The sequence below is a fragment of the Capricornis sumatraensis genome, chromosome 17 (genome assembly GCF_032405125.1).
Source record: "Capricornis sumatraensis isolate serow.1 chromosome 17, serow.2, whole genome shotgun sequence".
NCBI classification, from domain to species: domain Eukaryota; kingdom Metazoa; phylum Chordata; class Mammalia; order Artiodactyla; family Bovidae; genus Capricornis; species Capricornis sumatraensis.
Genome location: NC_091085.1, coordinates 55186944 through 55208758, shown reverse-complemented (window position 1 = coordinate 55208758; position 21815 = coordinate 55186944). Strand labels below are relative to the sequence as shown.

Here is a 21815-nt window from a genome sequence, read left to right as displayed (position 1 = left end):
CTCCAACACCACAGTTCAAAAGCATCAGTTCTTCGGTGCTCAGCCTTCTGTATGGTGACAACTCTCACATCCATACATGACTGCTGGAAAAACCACACCTTTGACTAGATGGACCCTTGTTGGCAAAGTAATGTCTGCTTTTTAATATGCTGTCCAAGCTGGTCATAGCTTTGCTTCCAAGCAGCAAGCATCGTTTAATTTAATGGCTGCCGTCACCATCTGCAGTGATTTTGGAGCCCAAGAAAATTAAGTCCCTCATTGTTTCCATTGTTACCGCATCTATTTGCCATGAAGTGATGGGAGGGAATCCATGATTTTCATTTTTTGAATGTTGAGTTTTAAGCCAGCTTTTTCACTCTCCTCTTTCACCTTCATCAAGAGGCTCTATAGTTCCTCTTTGCTTTCTGCCATAAGGGTGTTGTCATCTGTATATATGAGGTTATTGATATTTCTCCCAGCAATCCTGATTCCTGTTTGTGCTTCGTCCAGTCTGGCATGTTGCATGATGTACTCTGCATATAGGTTAAATAAGCAGTGTGACAATATACAGCCTTGACTTACTCCTTTCCCAATTTTGAACTAGTCCATTTTTCCATGTCCGGTTCTAACTACTTGACCTTCATACAGGTTTCTCAGGAGGCAAGTAAGGTGGTCTGGTATTCCCATCTCTTGAAGAATTTTCCACAGTTTGTTGTGATTCACACAGTCAAAGGCTTTAGTGTAGACAATGAAGGAGAAATAGATGTTTTTCTGGAGTTGTCTTGCTTTTCTATGATCCAACAGATGTTGGCAATTTGATCTCAGGTTCCTCTGCCTTTTCTAAAACCAGCTTGAACATCAGGAAGTTCATGGTTCACTTATTGCTGAAGCCTGACTTGGAGAATTTTGAGCATTACTTTACTAGCGTGTGAGATGAGTGCAATTGTGCGGTAGTTTGAGCATTCTTTGGCATTGCCCTTCTTTGGGATTAGAATGAAAACTGACCTTTTCCAGTCCTGTGGCCACTGCTGAGTTTTCCAAATTTGCTGGCATATTGAGTGCAGCACTTTCACAGCATCATCTTTTAGGATTTGAAATAGCTCAGCTGGAATTCAATCACCTCCACTAACTTTGTTCGTAGTGATGCTTCCTAAGGTCCACTTAGCTTCTCCCTCCAAGATGTCTGGCTCTAAGTGAGTGATCACACCATCATGGTTATCTGGGTCATTAAGATCTTTGTAAAGATGCATTTCGGGAGGACTCACCAAATCCTGTGCCAGGGACCATAGTGGCAGCATCCAGCTCAGTAACTTCTGTTGCCTGCTCTCTCTCCTCTCCTGTTTCTCTTCCTCTTCCTCCTTTCCTGCTCTGGGTTCGCACTGCAGGCTCTCCCCATGGAGGTGCAGGTTCAATGAGAGAAAGTAAAATAAAGTTAAAGACAAAGGCAACTTAGCTCTAATAAATTCTTCCTCGGTCACTCAGCTGTAAAGAATCCACCTGCAGTGCAGGAAATGGGGTTCGATCCCAGGGTTGGGAAGATCCCCTGGAGAAGGAAATGGCAACCCCCTCCAGTATTCTTGCCTGGGAAATCCCACAGACAGAGAAGCCTGGCTTGCTACAGTCCATGGGGTCACAAAGAGTTGGACACAACTGAATGATTAAACACACAAAGCACACAATAAATTCTAAGTAGATCTCAAATACTTACATTGACTCTAAGAGGTTTTGTGGAAAAAATGACTTGAGGGACCAGGATTCATACATTTTGGTGGATTCTAACTGTTTTTCTTCTCTTCGCAATTAAAAAAAATTCTTTGTAACACAAATATAATTAACACATGACATTGTATCAGTTTAGGGTGTCTATACTGATTTAATGCATTTGTGTACTGCACTGTGATTACCCCCAGGTGCTTTTGTTAAGATCTCATCTCATTACATAATTATCATTTCTGTTTTTGTGGTTGGGATCTATCAAGAACTGGTCTCTTAGCTTCGAAGTTTATATCACAGTATTGTCAACTAAAATCACTATGCCGTGGATTTGAACTCCAGGACTTGTTTATCTACCACTTTGTACCCTTAACCAATGTGATTTTTTGGTATCAAAACTTTTCTATTTTTAGGAAAGAAGTCTGTAGTTCTATTTCCAGCCACTAGATGGCAGGGCAAACAAGAAATGGCAGACAACTTACCAGCTTCTCAGTAGCCTGACCGGAGGAGGCAGGACCATCCTGAGAAGTGTTTTAAGTCCAAGACTTGCTCTGCATTCTCATCACGGGAGATGATGCCACCCTATCATCTTATACTGTTTTCGGCAGAACCCTTATGCTTTCTGGAGTGTTATTGTTTGCTTACATGTTTATTGTCTCCCGCATTAAGACATGAGTTCCAAGAGAACTGAGACTTTGTTTTGTTCACTGTAGCTTCCGCCCAAGTTTAGAACAGAGCCAGCACACACTAGGTTCATAAGGGCGTGTTTGCTGAGTGACTGAATGAAAGGACTGAATGCGAGCAGACCGATTCTCCTTCTCTGACTTTGCTGCTTCCAATGGCATCGTGGCTCCTTGTGAATGATGACTTGCACTTAACACGGTATCCAGGAAATTAGAAAACTGCTGAATTCTGTGGTTTGGTTTATGTCTCTGAAATATCTGAGCCCTGAAGAGCAGTAAGCAAGAAGTCCTCTGGGTCTAACTAGCTTGCTTCGAGTTTAAAATTTAAAATGGCACGCATAAATCCACTCAGAGTCTTCTCCAACCATCCCTGAAGTGTGTCCAGTCCCTTTCAGCTCTGGGAACGACAAACGGCTCAGACAGGAGGGAAGCTGTAAATTCTGGTGCATTGAGGTCGCTTGAGATAAATCACCCATCTGCAATTAGTCAAAGCAGGCAGAGATTTTGCTGGATTCCCGGGGAACGCCGGGGATGCCCCATCCTGAAAATGAACAAGCCGCAGGCTGAGAGATGGAGTGAATTCACACAATGGGGCCAGAATTAAGGGTGAGGAGAGTGAGAGAGTGAGGTTGAGTCTTGTAAAAAAAAAGGTGGGGGGCTTGTGGGGGACTTTCCTGGTGGTCCAGTGGTTAAGAATCTGCCTGCCAGTGCAGGGGGATGTGGGTTCGATCCCTGGTCAGGGAACAAAGATCCCACATGCTGCAGGGCAACTCAGCTTGTGAGCTTGGTACCTGTGACCAACTAGAGAGAAGCCCGCACTCCAATTGAAAGATCCTGCAAGCCTCAACTAAGACCCAAAGCAGCCCCAGATAAACAAACCCCAAGAAGAGCTTGTGGTCCCTCCTTCCTTCTTTGAAGCCAGTGACTGTATCCTCTGCCCCCTCCTGTCCTCACTTCTGATGCTGAACTCCAGCCTCCTCATTTATGAGGACCCTTGTGATTCCAAAGGCTCTCCCAGGTAACCCAGGGTACCATCTCCATCTTAGGATCTCTAATCACATCTTCATCTTTTGCAACATGAGGGAACATAGCCCAAGTTCCAGGGATCTGGATGTAGACATCTTTGAGGGAGGGTGGTATTCAGCCTAACACAAGGCTGATCTGAACTTCTTTTTCTTTTTTGCCTCCGTTAGGCCCTGGCTTCCTCACACAGGCACATGGGCTTCTCTCTGGTTGTGGTGCACAGGCCCCAGAGCGAGCGAGTCAGGAGTTGCCAGGCATGGGCTTAGTTGCCCAAGTCATATGGGATCTTAGTTCCCAGACCAGGGACTGAACCTTGGTCCTCTGCAGTGGAAGTGCAGAGTTCTAACCATTGGACTGCCAGGGAAGTCCTGAACTTTCAGCCTGTTGGAATTTGCTTGACTCCAAAAACACACTACTTTTGTGTTCAGAATGTAGGAAAATTAAAATCCTGGACCAAAAATGAAAAGGAGGGACTTCCCTGGCGATCCAGTGGTTAGGGCACCTGGTTCTCACTGCCAAAGTCTCAGGTTCAATCCCTGATTGAAGAACTAAGATCCCACAAGCCACATGTCAAGGCCTAAAAAAAAAAAAAAAAAAAAAAAATGGAAACCAGGTGACGTGTCCATGGCTGTTCTGCTTATCTGACCAGCATGCTGTGCTAGGTGGCTTGGATGGATGCCTCGATGGAACCAGGTGTATGAGGGAATGTCCCACTTTCTAAGTCAGTTTTCTACAACAAATTCAATTTTTCATATGCACATCTGTACCCATCAAATGCATTTATGCCATAATACAAAGTATAAAAATTCATGTCTGGATCTGTCCAAAAAAAATTAATTTTGTTGGCTATTAGCACTGCCAGAACAAGAGAGGGCGAGTTGAACATTTTTACCAGCTATGTGTGGAAGGTAGTTTTGATTGATGACGGGCTTCTCCTGTGGCAACATGTCTCCTCACACAGTGGCTTGAACATTCGAAACTGACTGCGGTCCGCTGCTGGGAGCCAGCGTGAGGAACTCCGCCCGTGGCAAAGGTCACGAGGAAGGAGGCTTCGGCATATGCACAGGTGGGATCGAGCCTCAGGAAACCCCCTGGTCCCGAGCATCTACCCCCCAAACCAGAGTCTACCTACTTTACTGTTTCATGCTCTCACCTACACCTCTGACTTTATGGGGGGCTGTTCCCCACCGGTTCTCTCGGAGAAGGAGTAAACTTGCAGCTCCAGTCAATAAAAATTCCTGGGTGTGACAAGGGTGTCTCAGGTCAAACCTCTCTGCTGGCAGACTAGCTTGTGTGACAGGATTATCCATACTCCCACATGATTGTTTACTACCTCTCAACCATAAACAGCACAGAGAGTTTGGAGTATTTTGAAAATCTTAATTAGCATAGGGCTTTTCTCAGGTTGAGTCAATGATTGCTGCCAGGCCTCCATATCCTTAGGCACCTGGGAATATATTAATGTATTTGCAATATAGAAAAGGAAATATAGTAGTTTTTGATGTTAGCAATACTAGATGTTTTGAGTTAATGAATTTTCTCTTTTGTTATAGATCACTGTACTTTGTTATAAATCACTGTGTCCTTGCTATGTAAAAATGTAACTTTATCACTATCTTAAGACTAAATAGATTTAAGGGGAACATTGGTGAAAGGTTTTCATTTGTTGGGCTGATGTTTGCTGCTAAATCTCCATATTCCCTGCCCTTATAATGAATATAACTAGCATATAGGAGAAATAAGTATTAACCTTTAAGATTAATCATGTTAACCTTAGGTTAAATAAATTCCTTTCTTGTAACCCACTACACCCTCACCCTATAGGAATGCAATTGTATCTGGTACCTTCAGAGGGTGGCACCTGGTTGAAGAAAAAACACCCTTGGAAAAAATAAGTTTTCTGGTTAACTGACCGTTATCAGAAAGAAAGGGTCGTAAAACGTCAGCAGGCCTCATGGCCATAAGATGATGTAAAACCCCTAAGACTTTTCTTTTTCTACATTTATGTGAAGCACCTGATTTTGATAAAGGTCAGGACTACTGACCCCCGTGTGACTTTAAAATTTCCATTTGTCTCTATGTGTAACAAAGGGTATATCAGTTCAGTTCAGTCACTCAGTCGGGTCCAACTCTTTGCGACTCCATGAATTGCAACACACCAGGCCTCCCTGTCCATCACCAACTCCCAGGGTTCACTCAGACTCATGTCCATCGAGTCAGTGATGCCATCCAGCCATCTCGTCCTCTGTCGTCCCCTTCTCCTCCTGTCCCCAATCCCTCCCAGCATCAGAGTCTTTTCCAATGAGTCAACTCTTTGCATGAGGTGGCCAAAGTACTGGAGTTTCAGCTTTAGCATCAGTCCTTCCAGTGAACACCTAGGACTGATCTCCTTCAGAATGGACTGGTTGGATCTCCTTGCAGTCCAAGGGACTCTCAAGAGTCTTCTCCAACACCACAGTTCAAAAGCATCAATTCTTCAGCGCTCAGCCTTCTTCACAGTCCAACTCTCACATCCATACATGACTACTGGAAAAACCATAGCCTCGACTAGACGGATCTTAGTTGGCAAAGTAATGTCTCTGCTTTTGAGTATGCTATCTAGGTTGACCATAACTTTTCTTCCAAGGAGTAAGCGTCTTTTAATTTCATGGCTGCAGTCACCATCTGCAGTGATCTTGGAGCCCAAAAAAATGAAGTCTGACACTGTTTCCACTGTTTCCCCATCTATTTGCCATGAAGTGATGGGACCAGATGCCATGATCTTAGTTTTCTGAATGTTGAGCTTTAAGCTAACTTTTTCACTCTCCTCTTTCATTTTCATCAAGAGGCTTTTTAGTTCCTCTCCACTTTCTGCCATAAGGGTGGTGCCATCTGCATATCTGAGGTTATTGATATTTCTCCCGGCAATCTTGATTCCAGCTTGTGTTTCTTCCAGTCCAGTGTTTCTCATGATGTACTCTGCATATAAGTTAAATAAGCAGGGTGACAATATACAGCCTTGATGTACTCCTTTTCCTATTTGGAACCATTCTGTTGTTCCATGTCCAGTTCTAACTGTTGTTTCCTGACCTGCATATAGGTTTCTCAAGAGGCAGATCAGGTGGTCTGGTATTCTCATCTCTTTCAGAATTTTCCACAGTTTATTGTGATCCACACAGTCAAAGGCTTTGCATAGTCAATAAAGCAGAAATAGATGTTTTTCTGGAATTCTCTTGCTTTTTCGATGCTCCAGCAGATGTTGGCAATTTGATCTCTGGTTCCTCTGCCTTTTCTAAAACCAGCTTGCAAACCTAAAAAATAAAGAAATCGGATCAGTTTCTGGAAAGACTGATTCCCCTCTGTCGTTCTTTCTTTCCCTTTCTGGCTGAATTCCCATCTGGAGCGTGGGTACTCACCACGTCTACTTACTTGCCCTGACTTCTAAGATCCGTGAGAGAGGGAGCCCAAGGTGGGGCACCCTCTGATATTCAAACGGGCGCTGGTGGCCCAACGTAGATGGTGCAAGTTCCTTGTCTTGGAGTTTTATTGGTATTCCACATAAACCAAGTTATTCAGCCTCTTTTTCTCCACTAATTTTCCTACTATGCTATTTCTTTCTAATCTCCCTCTATATCTTTAATTAAGCAATTAATTCCTAGGATGCTGACTCCGTCTCACCTTCGAATTACCCTGGATCCACCAGGGCTGGACCCTGGCAGTCAGCCACAGTGATGGGCAGAAGAAAGGCCCCCGAAGATGTTCACATGCGAACTCTCGGGACCTGTTTACAGGTCCTTATCGGGCAAAGATAACTGCATTTATTAAACAACTTGAGATCAGCCTGAGTTATCTGCATGGTCCAGGTGTCATTGCAAGAATCCTTAAAAGTGGAAGAGGAGGCAGAGGTCAGAGGGATGTGGGTGACTCCACGTGCAGACACTGGCTTTGTAGAGGGAGGGAGGGGGTCCTAGCCAGTGGATGCAGGCAGCCTCCTGAGGCTCAAAAAGGCCAAAAAAGTCATCTCTGGTAACTCCCTGGAGGCCCAACGGTAAGGACTTGGTTGTGCTTCCACTGCAGGAGGCCCAGGTTCAATCCCTGGTGGGGGAACTAAGATTCCACACACCGCGAGGCACTGCAAAAAAGAATAATCTTTCCTGGAGCCCCCAGAAAGGGACACAGACCTTGACTTTGGCCCAGTGAGAACTGTGTCAGATTCCTAACCTGCAGAAGCCTGAGAAAATACCTTTCTATGGCACGTGGTGAAGGCAGTCCTGGGAAGGTGTTAATACAATCATTTCTTCTTGGGACTTTCGGGTGGTTCAATGGCTAAGACTCCAAGCTCCCAGTGCAGGGGGCCTGGGTTCCATCCCTGGTCAGGGAACTAGATCTCGCATGCTGCAAGTATTAGTGTTTGCAAGCTGCAACTAAGGATCCCACGTGCTGCAACCAAGATCCAGCTTAGTCAAATAAATAAATAACAAATAATTAAGAAATGTCTTCTCTCCAGGTCTAGAGGCGTGGGTGGGGCCATGCCCTCTGAAAGGTCTGGGGGAGGGTCATTTCTGGCTTCTTCCAGGCCTGGAGTTGCCGTGTCATCCTCAGTGTCCTTGAGTCGTGGAAGCATCGCTCCACTTGCCTCAATCGTCACATGCAGGGTGTCTCAGCCCAAACTGCCCTCTTCTCGTAAGGACACCAGTCATATTGGATTTACGGCCCACCTTGCTGACCTGATCTTACCTTGATTCTGTCTACAAAGATCCTATTTCCCAACGAGGGCACACTCACAGGGTCAACCCAGCACAGCAAGCTGTACCTCTACAGGGATGGCTAAGAGGCAGGTCTGGTACAGGGAGGGTCTGGCCTTTCATGCTCTCAGCTTTGAGTCTGGGGGCCCGTCTAGCCACACTGTGCAGAGTTGTGGTGGGTGCATAGATTTTTTATGTGTCCTCTTCTCTTCTCCCTCCCAAGTTTGTGGTCCTGAAGGCTTTGACTAACAGCATGAGGACACTGAGAATGTGTCCCCGACACACTGGGGGTGGCAGGTTCGGGCTCCTGTGGGGGAGGGGCCTTTGAAAACCTCCACCCCCATTATTCCCTTCTTTTCTCGCTCATGGGATCCAAGCCCAGCCCCAGCCCCACCCCCAGCAGCGAAAATGTCACTTCAGGCTTCCACCACTTTCCCAAGACACTTTCCCAAAGTTCACTTTATACAAATGCTGGGATTTCATAAAGCTTTCCCTTTCCTCCATTCTCAAAAACAGAAGGAACGCAAAGCCCTGCCATGCCCCACTTGGTCCCTGGCTACCACCCATCGTTTCTGGTTCCCTTTAGGGTGAAGTTAGGGTGATTTTCGGAGAAGGCAATGGCACCCCACTCCAGTACTCTTGCCTGGAAAAATCCCATGGATGGAGGAGCTGGGTAGGCTGCAGTCCATGGGGTTGCTAAGAGTCGGACACGACTGAGCGACTTCACTTTCACTTTTCACTTTCATGCATTGGAGAAGGAAATGGCAACCCACTCCAGTGTTCTTGCCTGGAGAATCCCAGGGACCGGGGAGCCTGGTGGGCTGCCGTCTGTGAGGTCACAGAGTCGACACGACTGAAGTGACTTAGCAGCAGCAGCATGATTTTATGGGTGTGTAGCCCTCCCCTCAGCTGTCTGCAGACCCTCCGCTCCAGCACACCAGCCCTCGACCGTGGTCACCAGGGTCCCCACCTCTGATTCATCGCTCAGCAGGAGAGACTTAGTGTCTCTGCTTCTTTCTGGAGACACGCCCACCCCTCATCCCTCTGACCTTGGGACATGGGAGCAGCCAGGTTATGTCCCTTCTGTGTTCTCACAAACTGAGGCTTCAAGCATTGCCTACCCACTAGAATCTCCTGCCCACATTCCGTGGTCGGTCAGGCAGAAACCACTGTGGTTAAGATATTGGTCTATTTTTAAGAACAACTCATGACTGCAGCTCCGAGCGTCACAAGTTAGGGGAGGATTCGGAGAACTTTGAGCAAGTGAGAGATCCTGACTGGCCCGTCCACCTCCAGCTCTGCTGCTGGTGTCCCAAGATCAAGGGCTTCATCATGCATTTCTTTAAAGCATCATGCTTGGGTGCCTTCTTCTCCACTCCTTACCCAACCTGTTTTGCCAGGAGCCAGAGCCGCTGGAAAATCAGCCTGGCACCGGGAAGAGAATGTGGTTCCTGTTGGGTCGTCGTCACTATGGAGTCTTGGCTGCGGTGAAGTCGCTGCCGTTTGGGTCTGCTCAGCTGTCAGCCTTAGACCCTCTTCCCTGTGCTGGGGTCTGGAGGAGGCACTAACATAGGTGAGACTGCAACTCCCTGGCCCTCGCCTGGCTTCCTTTCCAAGGTGTGTGCCTCTTTTAGCCCATTTGGAAATTAACAAATGTTGACATTCCAGTTATGCAGTCTGGAGGTGTTTTGTTTTTTCCTTTGCATTTTGTATTGCTCCCTTAATTTGTCTTAGTTTCAAAAGCACTTTTAAACATGTATTATTTCCCCTAAAAGGCCTTATTTTCAAAAGAGCAAGGTGTTACAATGAACATTTGAAAGTATCTGCTCAAATGATTTCTACTTGAAGATGCCCGTAAACTGTGTGGCAATCTCGGATTATCACAGTGCTCTGCTCTTCTTTAATGTGCTTTTTCAAGCAACGGGATTGTTTTGCGCTGAGTGGAACAGTTCACTAATATTGAAGATCATCCATTCTTTATTACCTGGACTTAAGAAGTGATTAGAGTTTCATAAAAGGCCGCCTGTAATTTTGAAAGGACTTGTTGCTTTGAAACTTCGCAGTGTTATATGTATCATTTTGTGCTTTCCCTGCTCTCCCAAGAAGAGGCCACCTCCACATCCGGATGTTGAGGTGGGGGGAGATGCTCCAGTCGCCCCTTGGAGGTGGGACTCCCGCCCCTGAAGCCAGACATACAGACAGCAGCCTGGGAGCTCCGTGAGAAACCAGGATATGTGTGAACTCCTGAGAAAGAACTCGGCCATATGACAAACCTTCTCTTTAAACCCGCCCATGAGATTGTGCAGAAATAGAGCGCTCAGTTTCATCCACCTTCAAGGAAGAGGAAGCAGGGACGAGTGTCTTCTAATACAGGCCAACACACACTGGCTGGGGACCCACATTGAGGTCTCCAGGGCAGGCATGTGTTTGAATGAGAGCCCTGTGACAGCATACTGGTTTTGTGGATTTGTTTATTCAACTGCTGTTCAGCGCCACACAGCGAGCACAACTGTACACTCAGTTCAGGTGGAAAGTTAAAAGGCTGTCAGTTCTTTAACCGATTGGCTTTCTAGACAGCTTCCCCCTGATGGGAGAGTGTGTACCTGGCTACCTGTACAGAGTCCCAGTCCATGTAAGGCCTGGAGGCTGGGCAAGGACCTGGACCCCACAAGCCTGGGGCGCACCCACCACACAGAGCCCAGGGACAGGCTGGGTTCTCGTCACACAACCCTTTTCCCTTTTGTGCCCAATTCCTTACAGGAAAAAAATGTGATTTTCTGACAACATGGGGTAATGGTTTTCAATATGTAATAGATCCTGAGGGCTGAAACTATACTCCTGGAGGATGATGTATTTATTTCCTAGAGCAGGGCTTTCCAACCCTTATTTAACACAAACACACACCCAGATGAATAAGGTGTTTGCTTTTTTGTCCTCCAAACAACATACATAATATAAAATTGTATTTTAGTACAGAGCAGGCCAAGTATACTCTCCTAGAAAGTCAAGAGTTGCATCAGGAGGAGGCATTTTATTGAGACTTTTCACCAGTTCCTGCCGGCAGATCCCTCACACGGTCTACGTGACAGCTGAGGAATTCACATGAAGTCCACACAGAAAACGCACATACATGACGATGGTGGGCAGAGCACAGAGAGAAGCAGTCAGTGGGTCTCAAAATCAAGGTGTTTTTTATAATAAAGTTATACCAAAAGCACAGCAACAAATGAAGAAGAGTTTATTAGACAAAACGAGAAACCCCCCATCATGTAACACCCCCGCCGCCCAGAGCCTGCGACTGTCAACAGTTCAGGTTCACAGTGAACACTGCCAACCGCCCCTGATTGCGCCAGTGCTCTTCAGGGAGGGTCCCTCCCCCTTCAAGCGGGTCTTCAGACTCAGTGGTACCACAGTGAAATCGTACACGAGCATTGACTAGGCGAGGTTTTAAAACACATGTCAGGCTGCTTCACAGGTTGAGATGAACACACGGTCTTAAACAGTTCTTAGTACAACATCATGTTCTTAAGGAAACAATAGGAAAGCAATCTCAACGGTTTAAAATGTTAGCACTATTTGCAGCAGCAGATAAAATGCATTCACTGCCGGCCTGTACCGAGGAACTTGGTGTTGGCAAGATTTGCGGCTTAGGAGAGAAACCATGAGCAGGACTTCTCTATAAAACTTCGCGGCACTTGACCACCCTTTCATTTCTTAACAAATCCTCCTGTTCTTCAATGGAAACAGGTGTCTATTCATCAAGAAAGAAGAAGGTGAGCGCAGTTTTACGGGAAGGAGATGAGATACTTGTTTAAAATACTGGGATGCCAACCCGCATAGGTGTCGTCTCCGGAGACTCGGTGTCACTGTCTGCGGGTGTCTGCCAGAGGAGACTAGCTGCAGGGTGAGCCGGGGTCTTCGGTGGCGAGAAGCCTGCGGCAGCCTGTGCATCTGCTCCAGGAAGGCCTGGGCAGCAGGAGATGAACCGCAGGAAGGCACTCACCTAGGTCACCGTAAGAGAAGAGACCAATCCCACTGTCACACCGAGTCTCAGGAAAGTCAGCCATCCACTCTCCGAGCCCCCGCAGCCCCTTCCCCCGGATCCGTCCGTCCATCAGACCCGACAGGGGCGCGGGAGGGTCAGGTCCTCCTGCTGGCGGGCGTGCCGTTCGCTCTTGACCGCTGACGGTCGTATCTCACGGAAACAATAAGGAAAAGCAGGAGGGTGGCCCCTTGAATGGCCGCCAGAAGGAAAAAGTAATAGTTCAAATAGCAGCCGTTGATGTTGCCTGGAGAGAAGGAAAGGAAAAAGAAACAGAGTTTAGAAAGAAAGTTTACAAGATTTTCTTTCTTTTAACTTAGTTCCTACCAAGGTCAGGGTGACTTTTAATGTTGTCATTAAAACAAAAAGGAAGAAAAAGGAATACCCTACCCCTAATTTGAAGTACACAAGTGCTTTGCTCCCAGAGCCACCGTGAAGCTAGCCGACGTCAACACCAGCTCCAGGCCGGGGCCCTGTCACCAGCCTCTCTTGCTCTACAGACAAGGAGCCCAACTGTCCCCAAGTCCGCTCCAGAAGCGGAGGGTCTTGGTGTCCTGGGTCCAGAGTCTGTACATTTATCAAGACCACACGGCGGGCCAGGACCCAGCCTGGACATCACGTCTCATAGGAGTCCTGGACCCCTGCACTCCTGCGTTGTCACCTGACATTAGACACACTCCAGTGTACCCTTCACAGGCCAGGGCAGGTGGCTGAACACACAAGCCACACGCTACGGGGAGACCCAAGTCTGCTTTTAAAATTTCTCCTTAAAAACTTCAGGTTGCCAAAGAGCTGACATACTGAATGCCCGAGCACCACGCAGGCATCCTATGTGCAAGGTTCCATTTAATTCCTGATAAACCCTGAGGAGGCAGAGGTTAAGATCATGGACCTCAGAGCTCAACCAACCAGGCTCAAACCCAGTGTCGTGGTCTCTGGGCCCAGTCTCCTCATTTGTAAGATGTGAAAACATGGTGGCCAACCCCCTACCCTGCCCCCAGGCAGGAACAGCGCTGCCGTGAGAAGCACCCAGGGCCTGTTACAGCGCCCAGGGCCTGAGGCCGCCTCCTCAGCAGTACCCGTGAGGAGCCTCAGTCTTCACGGAGGTCTGGGGTACCAGGTCTGCACACCAGAGAGAACTGAGGTTTCACAGCACCACCCACCACGGCCCCTTGGCGTGGAGACGCAGGGCTGTGGGTGAGGGACCACGTCACCCCAGCTCCCTGCAGACGGCTGTCCCCACAGGCCACAGGTGGCCTACCGCTTACACTGCTTGTCACCAACTGAAAAGGGCCTGACACATGGTCAAGCAGAGGGCCGGGGAGACACGGCCATCAGCAACATGTCCAGAGGAAGCTGGCACCTCGGAAGGAAAGCCGCGGTTCTCTCCGACAGGCTTCACAAGCACTTCCACTTAGCTTACTTAGAACACCAGACTTCCTTCCCTCTGATGGTCTCCTTCAGGCTGGGTTATTCTGGAACTTCCTTTTTCTGTCTGAACATACACTCATTAAAATTAGACGTTCGACACTGCTCTCATTAAACAGAATGAACGAACAGATATAATACATGTGTTTTTAAAGAATTCTCACTCAGGTTGTAGAAGACAACGATTTGCTATGTTTACTGCTTTGGGAGGAAATCCAGTAATACCTAGAATTTCTACTAGACTGTGCCATTTATTCAACAGATACTTAAAAGCCGTGGTTAGGTCCTCACTGCCTGCGGGGCTCCACCCTGGACAGAGACCCCCGCTCCTGGAGCCTGGTGTGCCCGCGCTCACCATGGCACTGGTGGGTGGTGCCAAAGTGCCAACCCTGAAACATTCATCTCCCCAAATGACACAGGCGATTAAAACTAGCAAAGCTGAAAGCCGGCAAGCCGAGCGGACTGTACACGGCGTTTTCGCTGTCAGGGCGAGTCTCAGCCTGGGCTAGGAAGGGTGTTCAGAACTGGGTCCACCACCTAAAAGCTATCACAATCAGCCTTTGCTTTCTTGGGCCTCTTCTCAGACAGAAGGTAACTGCATACGAAGGTGGTAAACTCTGGGTGTTCTTTATTTGATAAGATAGACTGCTGGGCCCCAAGGAACAGGCTCACGTGTCACCAAACACATGCACGAAAGCATTCCCAGCTGCTCTATTCATGACAGCCTCCAACGGGCGCCACCCGCAACACCCATGCACAGCACAGTAGATAAATGAACTGTGACTTATTTGTACAACAGATACTCCGCAGAAATAACAAAAGAACCGGTTACTGGGGACGACTTGGAGAACTCAGCACTGAGTGAAAGACGGCAGCCGCGGGAGAGGACTGGGAGGCCACAGGACTCAGTGGGCTGACATCACAGCAATTCATCCTGCCAGGGCCTGGGGGCTTAACGCAGCAAGGACAGGAGGAAGGCTTCTAACCGTCCTGCACTTGGGTCGGGATGAAGAGCACACCGAGCTGTGCCAGAGCCCCTCACAGCACAGATGTGCTTCCCAATCTAAACACAGCAAGGACAAGCAGGCCAGGCAGAGGACGGGGAGAGCGGGACACAGTGAAGAGAAACTCAGGCCACAGCCCAGGGACCCGACAGGAAGTGATCCACACATCAGTCGGGAAGCACTGAGTCAGCTCCCACCGCCACCTGAGCCCTGGCGGAGCAGGGAGGAGCAGGGGCGTAGAGAAGCTGGCCTGCTGCTCCTCCTCTAGAAGAATCTGGCACGGCTTGGGGGTGGGAGTGGAGTGCCCCGGGCCCATCCTGTCCCCCATCCCCGCCCCAGCGGCCCTGCCCCTAACCGAGAGGGAGCCCTGCCATGCCCTCCTGCGTCACCGTCATTGCACCCAGCTCCCGGGGCTCCAGGCAGAAGGGGCGCAAGCTCTCTGCACTCGAGGGGAACAGGGGAGACCACCTGCGCTCCTAGACAGGGCAGGCGATCCAGGACACACGACCCGGCGCCTCCCTCTCGTAGAAATAACATCAACACACAGGACCCAGGTCCAGCGCCGGTACCTGTGTGCATCAGTGCTGGAGGTGACCCTCACAGCTTCAAGTATTAAAATTACCTGTCAGAAGGAAAGGATGAATGACAGACAAACCACAAGTTATTAAATTAGTAGTGGGGGGATTAAATCACTGGAAGGCAACAAGGATAACCAAAGCCAACCAATCTATGATGCATTTAAAAATGAAACAGAAACTAAGAAACAGCATCTACATCTGAAGAACTACAGAGGTTTGATCTCTGTAACAAATCTCTGAAGGAGGTCTGCTCTGTGACACCAAGAACCCAGGAGAACTCTCAGAACCCCTGTGTAACTGAACCTTACCCTCCAGGAGGGGGGCAGCCCCTCCTCACCACAACCAGGCTGGGCCTGCCCACTCCCCATAGCCCTGGTGCTCACAGCTTGACCACATCACCCATGGCGCCCAGGCGCTGCTGGGGGCTCTGGTTTCTGTTACATCAGGGCTTCTCGGGCCTAAACCCTCACCTCAGGACAGGAATTTTAACTGAATCATGGGAGGGCTTTTGGAATTCTGCCATTTCTGGAGAAGTCTCTAGGCTTGCATCAGGTTTCCAAAGGGATTTAGAACCTAAAACCAGGGGACAGCAAATACCACACAACTACACAAGGAAAAGCAACCAAAAGCAATGGTGGTTTTTACTGGTGAAACATATAAAGAAGAAAGACGCCTCCATCTCTGGGTCCGTTACAGGCGACATCAATCTGCAAACAGCAGAGCTCTCATCTCTCGCCAGTGATTTTGCTCAAGATGCCACCTACTGGCAATGGCTGTAAAACTCCATTATGATTGATCACGAGTCATATTTGTTTTTAAAAAGGCAACTTATTGTCTATCTTTATTTTAACCGCAAGGAATTAAAAGGTACTGTCAGGGAAAGAAAATACAAAACTAAGATAAATGAAGGGAAATTTGTGATACAGATTTTAGTTGCCTCCTAATGAAATAAAGACAATGCTGGACCTGACGGTAGAGAAAGAAGGCGGTCCGCCCATCACAGATGTGGGAACAACAGGGGCCACTTGGCCGCTGGTGGCGGGTGTGGCCAAGGCTGACCTGGGCAGGAGAGGCTCACCTGCCTCAGGGAGATAGCGCGTGACATGGGTAAACAGGGTGAGGTCTGATGCAGCTCGGGGAGCAGGGTGGGGGCTCCTGGCCCAGCCCAGACACTGATCACATCCGGTCCCAGCTGCCCCACATGACCCAAGGGCTGGGGCTCTGGATACTGGTCATTGATGATGCGGTGGGCAGGGGTGGGGTGGTCCTTACCGAAGTCCGTGTGGCTGCTCATCCACCCGATGGCCTTCAGAGACACCAACGCCAACAGTCCTGAGCCCACGAAGGATCCGACGCCAGAGAAGAAGAAGAACAAGCCCATGATGGCGCTCTGCATGGACTTGGGGGCAGCCGAGTATGCAAATTCCAGGCCTGAGGGGGTGGAGGATGAAGGTTGTTTCTGAAGAGGACACAGCGCTGCCTCCGCACTGCGGCCCTTGGGGACCTGGGACTCTGGGCACAGCCCCTCCCTGCCCTGAGACAGCCCCCAGCTGGCTGCTCGTGTCCCACCACAGCCCCTGGAAACCCCAAGAGGTGGTGGTCACCCCCACCCTCACATCAGAGGGCAGCATTTGACTTGACAGCTCTTGGAATTTCCTGTCCCTCATGGAAAGAAGTTGAAGAAGCCAAATTTCCTATATTCTTAATTGATGTGAGTTTGCAAATGAACCACTGACACTAAAATGGGGAAATCTACTCAGGAATTCTACCTGAAAGGCAAAGTGCTTGAGAACGGTTTTGGCAGGCGCATCTATAACCCAGTTCTTGCTGTGATAACCAGACACGGAGATGTGCGCTGGGCTCTAAAAGAAGGGCCACCCTCTTTGATCTATTCCCTCCCAAGTTCATGAGCCAATTCCACGTGAGCACAGGGGGAGGGGCAGAGAGGAGAAAACCACTGCCCACAGCCCGGCTGGCTCTGGTTATCACTCATTTCCTCCTTCCCTCACTCCAGGAAGCGGGAAACAGGCCTGCACAGAACTCACTTGTCCACATGCCACCACAGGATCTCAGCAATAGGGAAGAGAGGCCTGTGAGAACACGCTCTATAAATGAGGTTTCTCCCTGACACATCTAAAGGCAGATACCGCTAGCCCGGCAGCAAGGGACCCGAGGCCTGGCCGCAGCCGCGGGACTGCAGGGCTGGGGAGCCAGTGCCAGGCCAGGCAGCCAAACCCCCCGCCCTCCCCGCACCGGAACGGGGCTCGTCCTTCTCCTTTCCTGTCTCCTGTGGACGTGCTGCAGCAGGTGATTTTCACGTTGATGTTGTGGGAATCCTACTTTTACATCAAGAAAGGGGAACCTCAGCCATAACGTCACCCTTTCCTCACCGATTCCCATTCTAAACCACACCTGCCCACCAACACCCCCCAAGCACTCTGCGGTTCCATCTCGACGCAGCCTAACAAGGGAGGAAACAGCACGGCCTTACTCATGCAGTGAGGGGACTGGACACAGATGCCCCCAACAGGAGGAAACCTCACCTGCGATGCTGGCGAATATTTCACTGACGCCAATTAGCACGTACTGCGGGACCTGCCACCAGATGGGCAAGTCCGCGGCGTAGTACACGACGTTTCCGATGGTCTGGTTGATGGTCTTCTCCTTCACGAGGTCCAGCCTCTTGCTTTCCAAAATCCCTACAATTCATAAGTAGCTTATGAGTATTTATTCACTAACATTTGTAATTAAACTGAAAAACCAGATCCTTGGGACAAGATGCCTGTCGATGATTCTGAGAAGCGCATGAAAGGTTAACACCAGATGACACATATCCCCCCAAGCACCCAAGCTCAGGAATTACCCTTTCCCCCTTTCAGCTTCTTAAGTAGGTCACTGAAAACCAGAGGTCATGTCATCCATATCTCACATGGGTGTTCTGCAGTGCCTTATAAAACCAGCGTTCAGCGTGCTTAACACAATCCTCAAAGCTCTGGATCGCTCACCTAAACGCCTTTTGCTTCCTTCAAAAAGAGGAGCGAGAGAAAGCTACACAGTACTGCAATAAAAAGATTAATCATGCTATTTACTTACCAGAAGGTAATAAATCTGGAGATGCTTTTCCCTTCAAAGTAACATATTTATGCTGATTCACTGACTGATTATCCTGACTACAACGACTACCACTACCACTACTAATGCCAATTTCCCCATTAGACGGGCTCAACCTTATCAACAAACTACAGTAGTCCCCCCTTATCTGTGGGGGATACGTTCCAAGACCCCAGTGGACGCCTGAAACCGAGAACAGTTCCACATCCTACATATATACATATATATATACATATATATATACACTATTTTTTCCCTGCCCACACAAACCTCTGATAAAATTTATAAATCCGGCACAGTAAGAGATTAACAACAGTAACTAAGAATAAAACAGAACAATGATAACAACACACTGTAATAAAAGTTACGTAAAGTTGGTGGTCTCCCCAGGTATCTCACTGTACCGTAGGTATTTTCAGACTGGTTGATCCTGGGATCACGGAAAAGATGGGAACCCCAACCAGGGATAAGGAGGATGGCTGCACACTGGGCCTCGCCCCCCACCAGTGGCCTCCTGCCCTCAGCAGCAGCCAGGACTCCCTGGACTATCAGTCGTCTGTCAGGTGGGACAGACGGACACAGGAAAATAAGCAAGATCAGAAATAGCTACTCTGCAAAAAAAAAAAAAAAAAGATCGAAATGAAGTTTAAAACAACAACCCATAGGACCAAGTTCTTAGAGTAAAGATGTTTTTAAGGAATTCTAGTTGCAAATGAAATAATGGACTCTCATAGCTAATGTATACGTAATAATTATATGTTTAAAACAGTATGAGGAAGGACAGGAGTCTGGGTAGAGGAATAATGGAATATACATACATAAGGGGCTTCCGTGGTGGCTCAGAGGTAAGGAATCCTCCTGTCGATGCAGGAGATGTGGGTTCGATCCCTGGGTCGGGAGGATCCCTTCTAGAAGGAAATGGCCACCCCCTCCAGTATTCTTGGCTGGGAAATCCCATGAACAAGGAGCCTGGTGGGCTACAGTCTACGGGGTTACAAAAGGGTCAGACATGACTGAGACACTAAACAACAAATATATATATATATATATATATATCCCTTTTAAGATCTGAGCATGAAAAAGGACCAGGATTTGACGGACAGAGTGAAAGAATCTGCCCCCCACACCACATCTCAAATATCCAAAGAGAAAACACATCAAAGGCCCAAGAGAAGGTGAGGCCTCCTAGCTCATTTCCACGTGGAAAGCCCGCGTCTCCTCCCTGATAGTGGGTGACAGAGGCAGACCTCAGCCCTCACAACTGTCCTGTGACTGAGAAACAGGAGCAGACCAGGTCTGCAAAGCGTCTGCTGCTCTGGAAACGGGAATATGAGGCTCAGCCCAGCAGTTATCTCAGGAAACTGGTGGCGGCATTAAGGGCCTTGCCCCAAAACAGCAGCTTTGCTGGGCAGCGGGCAGCACCACTGGGCCCGCAGTGTTACCCTGGTTGGAGCACCTTCAGACGCCAGGTGCTACAGGCTTCCCCTGGGTCAGCCGAGGTCCAGCCGGCCCTGGGCCACCGCCCTCAGACTGGAAGATCACTGCACTGCACGGGCCACCAACCCTCTAGCTTGGAAGGGTTAGATTTAAGTACAGAGAGAGGGAAGAATTCACTCAGCCTGGTTTAGGAGAATAAATACTGAAGCTGGATAATCTCTTGCCCTTCAGAGGAAAGGCAAGGGAGCATGAAGACACCAAGTGTGCGTGTTTATGGCGGGGTGTCACTGGTGGGAACCATATACGGGTTTAGTACCAGGAAGAGAAAAGATATCATTGACTTCTGGCAAGCTGGCAAAGAACAGGAATTTTTAAGCCGTAGGACAGAATCTGCGGTGGTCTCATCAGTTAGGAAAACGCAGACTCTTGTGAAGGCTGAGGGTGAAAAGGTAACAGAAATCAAGGGGCAATGGCAAGGGGGACATAAACAAACCAGGACCAAGCCCTGAGACAAGAACATGAGAAATCAACAGAGCGCCTCTTTGGTGGGACCGGAGGAAGGATGGGGAGGTGTGGAGCACACGGCTGACACTACAGAGAACAGAGGAAGGAGCAGGGTCCTGAGAGAGGCTGACAGAGAACCAGAGCGGTCCTCGGACAACGGCGGTCCTGCGGGGTCTGGGCAGGCCTGTCCCTGAGAGGCTGCAGAACTAGTGACGGAAGAGACAAGAAGCGTGCGTACAAACCAGTATAAAGACAGAAGCTGGGAGAACCAAGACAGAAGGAAGAGGGGCAAATTCTTCAATTAACAACGCAAACTTACATCAGGCCAAACACAAAAGAAAACCCAACACTGTGGGTGAGAAGGAAATGAAGTGTGGCAGCCGCAAAGGTAGGATAAGAGGAGGGGCGGGCAGTCACCTGGAGGGAGACGGGACAACGGCAACACAAGGGCAGGAAGGAGGCATCAGGAAAATACACCGAGGGTCAGCAAAGGCCCTCTGTGCCCCCTCGACCCTGCGCCTGCTGCTCCCTGCTGCCAGCTCATCTACACTCACGACGAGGCAGAGCGAAACACGCAGCAAGAACACCGACCAGGGGCGTTGACTGGGCTTTCACTGGGCCTCCCCACACGGTGCCACTCCCTCATAAACCTTTATGAGTAAAACACCATCACAGGCTAGAAGTGCAGCGAGAATCTGAGGCACACCAGGCCTGCTGGTCATCAGAGCACGTGGACGGAAAGGATGAGGCTTTGTCTTGGCTTCCCAAGTAGCGCTAGTGGTAAATAGCCCGCTTGCCAATGCAGGAGACACAGGAGACGCAGATTCAATCCCTGGGTCGGGAGATCCCCTGGAGGAGGAAACGGCATCCCACTCCAGTATTCTTGCCTGAAGAATCCCATGGACAGAGGAGCCTGGCTATGGTCCATAGGGTCACAAAGAGTTGGACACGACTGAAATGACTTAGCACGTAGCACGTGCTAGAAATGCAGTGAGAATCTGATGTACACCAGGCCTGCTGGTCCTCGTCAGAGCAAGCAGATGGAAAGATACAGCTTTGTTTGGTGACGTGTTGCTAACTGGAGGAGACCCAGGGTAGACCCATGTCCTGAACTTTAGCGACACTAACATCTGTGCCTCCTCGGGGCTTAGTTCTAACAGACTCATGCTGCCTAAGAGAGAACAGTATCTCTCTAAGGACACTGTCCCCTGGACTGGACAGTGCTTCCCATTCACCGGAGCCTGCACAGACCGTCGCATCCCTGGACACACGTCATCCCCGTCACCCCAGGCAGCACTGGACTCCAGGGCTCCTGCACACAGGATCTGAACTACCACAGCTGACAGCATGCAGCTACCCTACCATCCTGTGCAGCACCCCACAAACACTTTTAGAAAGGAATACTGGCCAAAAAGGAAGCCTTGAAATGCATGATACAGGAATCATAAAGGCACGATCTCGCTCAACTCCTCAACTAAAGCCTTCTCGGTAGCAAATGGACAAACAACAGCATCAATTATTATGAATTGAAAAAAGTTCTTTAAAAGTACTCCTGGATCAAGAAGAAAATAAAAACCACAGTTTCAATA

General features: G+C 48.9%; 1 protein-coding gene across 1 annotated transcript in view; it reads right to left on the bottom strand.

Moving 5' to 3' along the window:
* Positions 1 to 11396: 11396 nt before the first annotated feature.
* The window catches only part of SLC15A4 (solute carrier family 15 member 4), a 29024-nt gene continuing 18605 nt past the window's right edge, over positions 11397 to 21815 (bottom strand). Inside the window, exons 6-8 of the mRNA XM_068990030.1 lie at positions 17718 to 17873; positions 16447 to 16605; positions 11397 to 12411 (exon numbers count right to left, since the gene is read on the bottom strand). Of these exons, the coding sequence (XP_068846131.1) occupies positions 12263 to 12411; positions 16447 to 16605; positions 17718 to 17873 (464 nt within the window). The 3' untranslated portion in view covers positions 11397 to 12262. The remainder of the gene's footprint in view (positions 12412 to 16446; positions 16606 to 17717; positions 17874 to 21815) is intronic.